The 12,851-nt window shown below is 54.7% G+C and overlaps 1 protein-coding gene across 1 annotated transcript in view; it reads left to right on the forward strand.

The window, feature by feature from the left end:
• Window positions 1-379: 379 nt before the first annotated feature.
• The window catches only part of LOC142908104 (uncharacterized), a 63,134-nt gene continuing 50,662 nt past the window's right edge, over window positions 380-12,851 (forward strand). Inside the window, exon 1 of the mRNA XM_076058330.1 lies at window positions 380-1,336. Within this exon, the coding sequence (XP_075914445.1) occupies window positions 1,134-1,336 (203 nt within the window). The 5' untranslated portion in view covers window positions 380-1,133. The remainder of the gene's footprint in view (window positions 1,337-12,851) is intronic.

Below are 12,851 nucleotides of genomic sequence, written 5' to 3' on the forward strand. Positions count from 1 at the left end.
TGGGCGAAGGAGGGGGGTGGGTCGCGTGGAATAAGCCACGCCCACAGCTCCCCCCCCCCCCCCCCCACATACCTTCACCCCACCACCACCGCTCACCACATAATGGACCAATCACAGCGCAGCAATAACAGTGGCGGGGGTGGGGTGCGGTGGGGTGGGGTGAAGATGACTGAACGGTGTCACCCAGGCGACGTCATCACGCACGACGGGGCCACTCCCCCCCCCCCACTGCTCTCCCACACTTAAACCTTACTGAGGGTGACGTCACCACGCTGGGTGGGGGACGTGGTGACGTCACCGCGTTGGGGGGGGGGGTGAGAGGGGGAGGGTGGGGGCTGGGTATAAAAGGGGGCAGCGTGGGTTCGCGGTGGCTCAGTTTCGCGCGCTCTGCACGTGCAGTCACGCACGCGCATTCACGCGCGCGAGAGAGAGGCGCGTGCCAGGTTCCAGTTTTTAATTGCGTGGGTCACGTGACCAATTAAAAACCCACAAATTGCCACCCCCCCCCCCCGCCGCCGCCCCCCTACTCTCCACCATCATTATCGACAGCTTTTGTGCAAAGGGCAACAACCACATTCGTCCAAGAGGCTTAATTACATTGAAGCCTATCGTGTTCTTGGTGGTGGTGGGTGGGTTGGTGGGTGGGTGGGTTGGTGGGTGGGTGGTTTGCAAAAAGGTAAAGCTGTGATCCGTGGGGTGAGATTCCCTCTCTAGGGAGTTGAGGTCTCGAGGCTGATGGAGGCGTTGGGGCGATTTTGACTTTTAGCGAGTTGGGAAGAGCGACAGGGATACTCAGACCTCGCTCGCTCGCTCGCTGCGCTCTTGAGTGAGGAATTCTTCAACAGCAGCAGCAGCAGCAACAGCACCATCAACATCAGCAGCAGCAACAACATCAGCACCATCAACATCATCACCATCAGCAGCAACAACATCAGCACCATCAACATCATCAGCAGCAACAACATCAGCATCAACATCATCAGCAGCAACAAACAGCACCATCAACATCATCATCATCAGCAGCAGCACCATCAACATCATCAGCAGCAGCAGCACCATCAACAACATCATCAGCAGCAGCAGCACCATCAAGATCAAGCTCAGGACCAGCACCGCTCCCTCCTGGCTCCACGATGCGCCTCCTCCTCCACCTGGTCCAGGTGGTCCACCTCTTCACCCCCCACCTCGTCACCCACCTCGTCACCCACCACCTCGTGACCCAGCCCGTGGCGGCGGGCTCGTCTCCCCGCCTGGCCCCCCTCACCGGGCCTGCTCGAGCCGCGGCCCCGTCGCCCCCCGCCATGGAGCCGGTCTACTGGCACTCTGCTAATCCTAGGTGAGTTGGTGGGGGGGTGGTGGTGGTGGGTGGTTGTGGTGGGGGGGTGGGCACGGTGGGTAGCAAGGAATCGTCATCACGACTCTGCATGGGGCAGGTGGACTGGCACGTGCTGTGTGTGGTGTGGCACGTGTGTGTGTGGCGTGTGTGTGGTGTGTGTGTGTGGCGTGTGTGTTTGGCACGTGTTTGGCACGTGGTGTGTGTGTGTGTGTGGCGTGTGTGTGTGGTGTGTGTGGCGTGTGTGTGTGGCACGTGTTTGGCACGTGGTGTGTGTGGTGTGTGTGGCACGTGTGTGTGTGGTGTGTGTGGTGTGTGTGTGTGTGGCACGTGTGTGTGTGTGTGGCACGTGTGGTGTGTGTGTGTGTGGCACGTGTGTGTGTGTGTGGCACGTGTGTGTGGCACGTGTGTGTGGCACGTGTGTGTGGCACGTGTGTGTGGCACGTGTGTGTGGCACGTGTGTGTGGCACGTGTGTGTGTGTGGCACGTGTGTGTGTGTGGCACGTGTGTGTGTGTGGCACGTGTGTGTGTGTGGCACGTGTGTGTGTTTGGCACGTGTGTTTGGCACGTGTGTGTGTGTGGCGTGTGTGTGTGTGGCGTGTGTGTGTGTGTTTGGCACGTGTGTGTGTGTGTGGCACGTGTGTGTGTGTGTGGCATGTGTGTGTGTGGCATGTGTGTGTGGCACGTGTGTGTGTGTGTGGCACGTGTGTGTGTGTGTTTGGCACGTGTGTGTGTGTTTGGCACGTGTGTGTGTGTGTTTGGCACGTGTGTGTGTGTTTGGCACGTGTGTGTGTGTTTGGCACGTGTGTGTGTGTGTGGCACGTGTGTGTGTGTGTGGCACGTGTGTGTGTGTTTGGCACGCGTGTGTGTGTTTGGCACGCGTGTGTGTGTTTGGCACGCGTGTGTGTGTGTGGCACGCGTGTGTGTGTGTGGCACGTGTGTGTGTGTGTGGCACGTGTGTGTGTGTGTGGCACGTGTGTGTGTGTGGCACGTGTGTGTGTGTGGCACGTGTGTGTTGAACTTATTTCGCACCGTACGTAGCCAACCGTGCTATAATCATCATCGTCAAGATCCATGGGTAGATAGCTCGTTGTGAGTTTGCGTCTCTCCCATCATCACCACAGTGGCTATGAGATGTTGACTACCTCGCCTGGTATACAGGAGGTCGTGGGTTCCATCCCGATCCTGACGATGCCTGCTGCTGTATATTTGGAGTCTGCGTGTCTCTCTCTCATCATCATCACCACGGTGGCTAGGAGATGTTGACTACCTCGCCTGGTATACAGGAGGTCGTGGGTTCCATCCCGATCCTGACGATGCCTGCTGCTGTATATTTGGAGTCTGCGTGTCTCTCTCTCATCATCATCACCACGGTGGCTAGGAGATGTTGACTACCTCGCCTAGTTTACAGGAGGTCGTGGGTTCCATCCCGACCCTGACCACGTCTGCTGCTGCTGTATATTTGGAGTCTGCGTCTCTCTCTCTCTCATCATCATCACCACGGTGGCTATGAGATGTTGACTACCTCGCTTAGTTTACAGGAGGTCGTGGGTTCGATCCTGACCCTGACCACGTCTGCTGCTGCTGCTGTATATTTGGAGTCTGCGTCTCCTCTCCCCGTGGTTGCGTGGATTTTGCTCCGGGCCCTCCGGTTTTTCCCCCTCTATCCACATTTAGAATCTTTGTCACGAGCTGATTTAAGTTTCCACGTGACGATGACGAAGCCACCACCACCATCACCACGTGGTTGAGCTGCCCGCATTGGTGATGACCGGTGGGGGCTTTTACACCTTACAGCTGGTGTGTAACGTCACAACAATAACTCTGGTAGCTGTTTCTCGCTTTTCGGTTCGTTGTAAATGTTTATAAAACACTCCCATCGCCGGCTCGTCTTCTTCCGCTCGTTTACAACAACAACAATGCGGACAATCACAGCAGAGGATCCCGTAAAATGTATCAATGTTGTGTCGTTAAACACGCCACCACCCGACACGGCCAACTCGTAAGGGGGTTATGTCACGTGAACAGAACGTGGCCAATTCGTTACTAGTGCAGGACTAACCGGTTGCTGTGTGTTGGAGAGTTAAACCCACTACAACATTTACAATTCGTTACTAGTACAGCACTAACCGGTTGCTGTGTGTTGGAGAGTTAAACCCACTACAACATTTACAATTCGTTACTAGTACAGCACTAACCGGTTGCTGTGTGTTGGAGAGTTAAACCCACTACAACATTTACAATTCGTTACTAGTACAGCACTAACCGGTTGCTGTGTGTTGGAGAGTTAAACCCACTACAACATTTACAATTCGTTACTAGTACAGCACTAACCGGTTGTTGTGTGTTGGAGAGTTAAACCCACTACAACATTCACAATTCGTTACTAGTACAGCACTAACCGGTTGCTGTGTGTTGGAGAGTTAAACCCACTACAACATTTACAATTCGTTACTAGTACAGCACTAACCGGTTGCTGTGTGTTGGAGAGTTAAACCCACTACAACATTTACAATTCGTTACTAGTACAGCACTAACCGGTTGCTGTGTGTTGGAGAGTTAAACCCACTACAACATTTACAATTCGTTACTGGTACAGCACTAACCGGTTGCTGTGTGTTGAAGAGTTAAACCCACTGCAACATTTACAATTCGTTACTAGTACAGCACTAACCGGTTGCTGTGTGTAGAGTCGAGCCAAAACATTTTCAATCTGAGTTACAACGTTTCGCCAGTAAATAACCAGCTTCATCAAACGCACACACGTACACCCATAGTCACACACACACGTACACCCATAGTCACACACACACGTACACCCATAGTCACACACACACGTACACCCATAGTCACATACACACACACGTACACCCATAGTCACACACACGTACACCCATATTCACACACACACACAGTCACACACACACACGTACACCCATAGTCACACACACACATTTGGAAATGAAGAGCTGTTAACACAGACACACGTACCCACGTGCCTATTCAAACACAGACACGCGTACACGTGCCTATTCAATGTCTTCACACACCCACCCCCCTATTCAAACACAGACACGCGTACACGTGCCTATTCAGTGTCTTCACACACACCCACCCCCCTATTCACACGCAGACCTCGCAAACATTATCACCGTTATCCCCACCCCCTAAATAGGTGTTACTTACTAACAGCACTTGCTCCTACGGTCTGTTGAGGCTATATGGGGGGGCTTTGTCTTTTGAGTGGGTGGTCGAGCGAGTGAGTGGGTGGGTGGTTGAGCGAGTGAGTGGGTGGTTGGTTGAGTGGTTGAGTGAGTGGGTGGTTGAGTGAGTGGGTGGTTGAGTGAGTGAGTGGGTGGTTGAGCGAGTGAGTGGGTGGTTGGTTGAGTGAGTGGGTGGTTGAGTGAGTGGGTGGTTGAGTGAGTGAGTGGGTGGTTGGTTGAGTGAGTGGGTGGTTGAGCGAGTGAGTGGGTGGTTGGTTGAGTGAGTGGGTGGTTGAGTGAGTGGGTGGTTGAGTGAGTGGGTGGTTGAGTGAGTGGGTGGTTGAGTGAGTGAGTGGGTGGTTGGTTGAGTGAGTGGGTGGTTGAGCGAGTGAGTGGGTGGTTGGTTGAGTGAGTGGGTGGTTGAGTGAGTGGGTGGTTGAGTGAGTGGGTGGTTGAGTGAGTGAGTGGGTGGTTGAGCGAGTGAGTGGGTGGTTGGTTGAGTGAGTGGGTGGTTGAGTGAGTGGGTGGTTGAGTGAGTGGGTGGTTGAGCGAGTGAGTGAGTGGCTGGTTGAGCGAGTTAGTGAGTGGCTGGTTGAGCGAGTTAGTGAGTGGCTGGTTGATTGAGTTAGTGAGTGGGTGGTTGAGTGAGTTAGTGAGTGGGTGGGTGAGCGAGTGGGTGGTTGAACGGGTGGTTGAGCGAGCGGATGAGTGGGTGAGTGGTTGAGCGAGTGAGTGGGTGAGTGGTTGAGCGAGCGAGTGAGTGGGTGGTTGAGCGAGTGGGTGATGGGGTATGATGAGTCGGCGACTTGGGGAGCGGTGGCGCAGTGATTAGCACACCAAGGCGCTCCAAACTCCTGGTGGACCCCAGTTCGATTCACTCTCTCGCCACCGACCACCAAGACTTGAACCTGACCCTCCCCTAGGTCGACTCGGCCTTAACTTGGTTCCTGGTGTGGCGTGTATAATACATCAGCATTGGGGGAGACAAAGGCGGCCGGGCCCGATGATAGGTGTATCCCACCGTGGCTGTCTTCGTTGGCGCTGCTGTTTGCTGCTCGCTCCTCACAGCACTTGCCCCCACAGCCTGTTAGAGGCTACACGGGGGTCCTTTGTCTGTGTCTACAGGTGCTGTTCGCTACTCACAGCACTTGCCCCTACAGCCCTGTTAGAGGCTACACGGGGGACCTTTGTCTGTGTGTCTATAGGTGCTGCTGTTACTCACAGCACTTGCCCCTACAGTCTGCTAGAGGCTACACGGGGGACCTTTGTCTGTGTGTCTATAGGTGCTGCTGTTACTCACAGCACTTGCCCCTACAGCCCTGTTAGAGGTTACACGGGGGACCTTTGTCTGTGTGTCTATAGGTGTTGCTGTTACTCACAGCACTTGCCCCTACAGTCTACTAGAGGCTACACGGGGGACCTTTGTCTGTGTGTCTATAGGTGCTGCTCGCTACTCACAGCACTTGCCCCTACAGCCTGTTAGAGACTACACGGGGGACCTTTGTCTGTGTGTCTATAGGTGCTGCTGTTACTCACTGCACTTGCCCCTACAGTCTGTTAGAGGCTACACGGGGGACCTTTGTCTGTGTGTCTATAGGTGCTGCTCGCTACTCACAGCACTTGCCCCTACAGTCTGCTAGAGGCTACACGGGGGACCTTTGTCTGTGTGTCTATAGGTGCTGCTGTTACTCACAGCACTTGCCCTTACAGCCCTGTTAGAGGCTACACGGGGGACCTTTGTCTGTGTGTCTATAGGTGCTGCTCGCTACTCACAGCACTTGCCCCTACAGCCTGTTAGAGACTACACGGGGGACCTTTGTCTGTGTGTCTATAGGTGCTGCTGTTACTCACAGCACTTGCCCCTACAGCCCTGTTAGAGGCTACACGGGGGACCTTTGTCTGTGTGTCTATAGGTGCTGCTGTTACTCACAGCACTTGCCCCTACAGTCTGTTAGAGGCTACACGGGGGACCTTTGTCTGTGTGTCTATAGGTGCTGCTGTTACTCACAGCACTTGCCCCTACAGTCTGTTAGAGGCTACACGGGGGACCTTTGTCTGTGTGTCTATAGGTGCTGCTGTTACAGCACTTGCCCCTACAGCATGTTAGAGGCTACACGGGGGACCTTTGTCTGTGTGTCTATAGGTGCTGCTGTTACTCACAGCACTTGCCCTTACAGCCCTGTTAGAGGCTACACGGGGGACCTTTGTCTGTGTGTCTATAGGTGCTGCTGTTACTCACAGCACTTGCCCCCACAGCCTGCTAGAGGCTACACGGGGGACCTTTGTCTGTGTGTCTATAGCTGCTGCTCGCTACACAGCACTTGCCCCTACAGCCTGTTAGAGGCTACACGGGGGACCTTTGTCTGTGTGTCTCTAGCTGCTGCTCGCTACTCACAGCACTTGCCCCTACAGCCCTGTTAGAGGCTACACGGGGGACCTTTGCCTTTGGTTGTGGTGACGCGCGCGTTCACAGCTGCGACGTTCAGGGCGGCACCTGAGCTGAAACCCATAAAATGTAATAATAATAATGATGATGGTAGTCACCTGTTAAAAATACACAAATATGAAATTCCTTTCGTGCCATCGTGTAAAAGATGTTTGTCGCGAGGGCGGATGGGGAGACTCTCGGCTCATGATTAAAAAAAAAAATATTTATTAAAAAAAAACACACACAAAGACAAAGATCACCCGTATAGCCTGCGCAGACTGTTGTGGCAAGTGCTGTTTAGTGGGTCAGGAGGGTGAAACTTTCGTGACTGGAGGAATTTATTGTCTCGGTTCTTTCGGTTAAAAAGTCGCGTGGATAGAAGAGCATTTAAATGAAATTGCTTTTATTTGTATTTTATTTTTAATGAGAATTTTTATGCTTTGACTTTTCTAATCGACGTGACTTTACCGAAAGAACCATCAATATGCAGCAGCAGCAGCAGCAGCTGTGAAGGCTACCGGCACTGTGGCACACGAGGGGGTGGGTGGCCAGCACCACGCCCGGCCGCCTTTGTCTCCCCAGTGCTAGCGATGTTCACTACACACCGCTAACACCAGGTACTCATTTGAGGCCGAGTCGACCTAGGGGAGGCCCAGGACCGGTTCAGATAATCGTCACCGGCGGTGTTGGTGGTCGTGAGCGGGAAGCGAACTCGGGTCGCCGGGTTCGTAGCGCAGCGTAGCGCTAACCGCTGCACCACCGCTCCACCACACAGACACACAGACACACACACAGACACACACATGTACATACACACACTTACACACACACACTTACACACACACATACACACAACAACAACCGCCATTCGCCACTAAGTGGCGGTGACGTCACCACGACGCTTGTGCCAGGCCATGTGCACCTTGAGGCCACGTGAAGTGTCGAACGCCCGCGGGCAGGAGGTCACGGGGCAGACCCAGGTGCCTCGGGTCGACTGACTGAGATGACTGGCTGATGCACCACCTGTGCCCCCTACTGTGCCAACCTGCTGTGCTTTAGCCACCCGGCGCTCCGCTCGTTGTTGTGAGCATCGCTCCTCCGCCCTCCGTTGTTGTTGGAGGGCGACTGCCTCCAACTGCCCAGTAGCATCCTTCACGAGCCTCCTCCACAGACGCCGATCTTGACACCGCTGGTACCGGTCATCGGCAAGTCCACTCAGCTCCACGTCCTCCTGTACCACATCACTCCATCTCTTCTCTAGCCCGTGCCGCGCCCGCTTAGCCCCCTCGATCCGGCCGAACAAAAGCTGTTTCGGCATGCGGTGGCTGGGCATGCGGGCTACATGACCCAACCAACGCAGCCTTGCCCGCCGGAGGAGCTCACCGATGGGACCTTGCCCAGATCTTTCAAGGATTTGTGAGCTCCTCACACAATCCAGTCTGGTTAAACCCAGGATGGATCGTAGGCAGGCTAGTCTAAATGTTTCTAACCGGCGAAGATGTTCCATTAGGGGGGTCCACGTTTCGCAAGCGTAGAGAAGGGAGGGAATGACCGTGGCCGAGAAGACCCGAAGCTTAGTGCGGAGCGACAGACCAGGTAGCTTCCACACAGCGTTACGCAACCGATGAAAAGATATTGCCGCTCGACTGATTCGGAGTGAGACCTCTGCTGTTAAACTGGAGCCGGCCATAAGCACACTGCCCAGGTATGGGAAACTCTCCACTCTCTCCACAACTGCCCCATCACTGATTGGGAGTTGTGGGGGTGGAGTGTCCGATGGTACAAAATACCCAGGCAGGTGCTTAGTTTTGGTGGGGCTGATGGCACGCTCCAGTCCCAGTCTGGACACACACACACACATGTACAGACACGCACACACGCACACACAGACACACACATGTACAGACACACACATGTACATACACATACAGACACACACACATGTACATACACACACAGACACACACACACACACATGTACATACACACACAGACACACACACACACATGTACATACACACACAGACACACACACACAGGTACATACACACAGACAGACACACACATGTACATACACACAGACACACACACACGTACATACACACAGACACACACACACCGACACGCGCGCACACACACACAGACGCCCTATTTACTCAACCTGCTGTCATCATCACCAGCATTGGCAGCAATTGTCGTAAGGAGCCTTTTGACGCCATCGAATTCTCACGATCTGAACGTGGAGCTGAGTGGACTTGCCGATGAGCGGTACCAGCGGTGTCAAGATCGGCCTCTGTGCAGGAGGAGGCTCGTGAAGGACGCCGCTGCTGCTGGGCAGTGCCAGGCTAGGTGCACCTTGAGGCTACTGGGCAGTTTGAGGCAGTCGCCCTCCAACAACAACGGAGGGCAGAGGAGCGACGCTCACAACAACGAGCGGAGCGCCGGGCGGCTAAAGCACAGCGAGTTGGCACAGCAGGGGGGCACAGGTGGTGCACCTAGCCTGGCACAGTAGGTGGCACAGGTGGTGCATCAGCCACTCGTCTCGGTCGGTCGACACGTGGCACCTGCTGTGTCTGTCCCGTGACCTCCTCCTGCACCTAGCCTGGCACAGCAGTCAACCCACGGCACCTGCAGGGAGGGCGTGAGGGGGTTTGGGGGGGAGGGGGGTGATGTGGTGGGGGGGGAGGGGGACTGGAAATTCGGGTTCTGTCTGTGTGTTTAATGGCCCCAGACATTACGAAAAAGCCCCCCCCCCGGTCTCCAACACGATGTCTCCAGTGCTGTGCACAATGTTGTACGGTACTTCTGCTGCGCCTATGGACACACGGACAAAGGTCCCCCGTGTAGCCTCTAACAGACTGCAAGAGCAAGTGCTGTTATTGGCAGCAGAACCTATAGACACACAGACAAAGGTCCCCCGTGTAGCCTCTCACAGGCTGTAGGGGCAAGTGCTGTGAGTAGCGAGCACTTATAGACACACAGACAAAGGTCCCCCGTGTAGCCTCTAACAGACTGTAGGGGCAAGTGCTGTTAGTAGCAGCAGCACCTATAGACACAGACAAAGGTCCCCCGTGTAGCCTCTAACAGACTGTAGGGGCAAGTGCTGTGAGTAGCGAGTAGCACCTATAGACACACAGACAAAGGTCCCCCGTGTAGCCTCTAACAGGCTGTGGGGGCAAGTGCTGTGAGTAGCGAGTAGCACCTATAGACACACAGACAAAGGTCCCCCATGTAGCCTCTAAGACTTTAGGGGCAAGTGCTGTTAGCAGTAGCGAGCAGCACCTATAGACACACAAAGGTCCCCCATGTAGCCTCTAACAGGCTGTGGGGGCAAGTGCTGTTAGCAGTAGCGAGTAGCAGCACCTGTGATGGCTACCGGCACTGTGGCACACAGAGGTGGTGGCTGGCACCACGCCAACCAGGCTACTCGTTTGAGGCTAAGTCGACCTAGAGGGGACCGTGAGCGGGAGTCGAACTCGGATGGAACAGATGGAGATTAGTCCACACACTCTGCTGTAGGAGGGAGTGAGATGGAACAGATGGAGATTAGTCCACACACACTGCTGTAGGAGAGAGTGAGATGGAACAGATGGAGATTAGTCCACACACTCTGCTGTAGGAGTGAGATTGAACAGATGGAGATTAGTCCACACACTATGGTGTAGGAAGGAGTGAGATGGGACAGATGGAGATTAGTCCACACACTCTGCTGTAGGAGGGAGTGAGATGGAACAGATGGAGATTAGTCCACACACTCTGCTGTAGGAGGGAGTGAGATGGAACAGATGGAGATTAGTCCACACACTCTGCTGTAGAAGTGAGATGGAACAGATGGAGATTAGTCCACACACTCTGCTGTAGGAGGGAGTGAGATGGAACAGATGGAGATTAGTCCACACACTCTGCTGTAGAAGTGAGATGGAACAGATGGAGATTAGTCCACACACTCTGCTGTAGGAGGGAGTGAGATGGAACAGATGGAGATTAGTCCACACACTCTGCTGTAGGAGTGAGATTGAACAGATGGAGATTAGTCCACACACTCTGCTGTAGGAGTGAGATGGGACAGATGGAGATTAGTCCACACACTCTGCTGTAGGAGGGAGTGAGATGGGACAGATGGAGATAAGTCCACACTGCTGTAGGATGGAGTGAGATGGAACAGATGGAGATTAGTCCACACTGCTGTAGGATGGAGTGAGATGGAACAGATGGAGATTAGTCCACACACTCTGCTGTAGGAGGGAGTGAGATGGGACAGATGGAGATTAGTCCACACTGCTGTAGGAGGGAGTGAGATGGAACAGATGGAGATTAGTCCACACACACTGCTGTAGGAGGGAGTGAGATGGAACAGATGGAGATTAGTCCACACACACTGCTGTAGGAGGGAGTGAGATGGAACAGATGGAGATTAGTCCACACACTCTGCTGTAGGAGTGAGATGGGACAGATGGAGATTAGTCCACACTGCTGTAGGATGGAGTGAGATGGGACAGATGGAGATTAGTCCACACTGCTGTAGGATGGAGTGAGATGGAACAGATGGAGATTAGTCCACACTCTGCTGTAGGAGGGAGTGAGATGGGACAGATGGAGATTAGTCCACACTGCTGTAGGATGGAGTGAGATGGAACAGATGGAGATTAGTCCACACACTGCTGTAGGAGGGAGTAAGATGGAACAGATGGAGATTAGTCCACACACTCTGCTGTAGGAGTGAGATGGAACAGATGGAGATTAGTCCACACACTCTGCTGTAGGAGGGAGTGAGATGGGACAGATGGAGATTAGTCCACACACTCTGCTGTAGGAGTGAGATGGAACAGATGGAGATTAGTCCACACTGCTGTAGGAGGGAGTGAGATGGAACAGATGGAGATTAGTCCACACTGCTGTAGGAGGGAGTGAGATGGAACAGATGGAGATTAGTCCACACACTCTGCTGTAGGAGTGAGATGGAACAGATGGAGATTAGTCCACACACTCTGCTGTAGGAGGGAGTGAGATGGGACAGATGGAGATTAGTCCACACACTCTGCTGTAGGAGTGAGATGGAACAGATGGAGATTAGTCCACACACTCTGCTGTAGGAGTGAGATGGAACAGATGGAGATTAGTCCACACACACTGCTGTAGGAGTGAGATGGGACAGATGGAGATTAGTCCACACACTCTGCTGTGGGAGGGAGTGAGATGGGACAGCAGGCCTGCTCGCTCTCAGCTCTTGCCCCCACCGCTTGTTGAGGCTACACGGGGGACCTTTGTCTGTGTGTGTCTTGCCCCTGAAGTGTGTCGAGGCTATACCGGTGCGGGATTTGATAGCTTTGTCTTTGTGCGTGGGGGGGGGGAGCGGTGACACTGCGGTTAGCGCCACGAACCCATCGCCGCTGAGGAAGACAAAGGCGGCCGGGCGTGGTAGCCACCCACCTCGTTGTGGCAAAGTGGCGGTCCCCAGTCGGCGCTGCTACACTTGCCCCGACAAGTCTCTGCAGGCTGTTAAGGGTGGAGGAGGAGGGGGTGTGTATGGCACGGGGGATACAAAGGCGGCCGGGAAGGGGGGTTGGGGGGGGGCTGGTGTACCGCTGTGCTGTGGGCCCCCCCGCTACTCGGCACTTGTCGCTGTGAAAGTCGACACGTGGGTGGGTGGGGGCGGGGTGTGCCGGGTGACCTTTGTCTTTGTGTACGGGTCAAGCCCCTCCCCCACCCCCCAGCCCCTCCCCCAGCCCCTCCCCCAGCCCCTCCCCCACCCCCCCCAGCCCCTCCCCCACCCCCCAGCCCCTCCCCCCATCCCCTCCCCCAGCCCCTCCCCCACCCCCCCAGCCCCTCCCCCACCCCCCAGCCCCTCCCCCCATCCCCTCCCCCAGCCCCTCCCCCACCCCCCCAG

This window comes from Petromyzon marinus, assembly GCF_048934315.1.
Source record: "Petromyzon marinus isolate PM22_M1 ecotype Great Lakes invasive population chromosome 70 unlocalized genomic scaffold, UKy_Petmar_22M1.pri1.0 chr70_unloc.2, whole genome shotgun sequence".
NCBI lineage: Eukaryota > Metazoa > Chordata > Hyperoartia > Petromyzontiformes > Petromyzontidae > Petromyzon > Petromyzon marinus.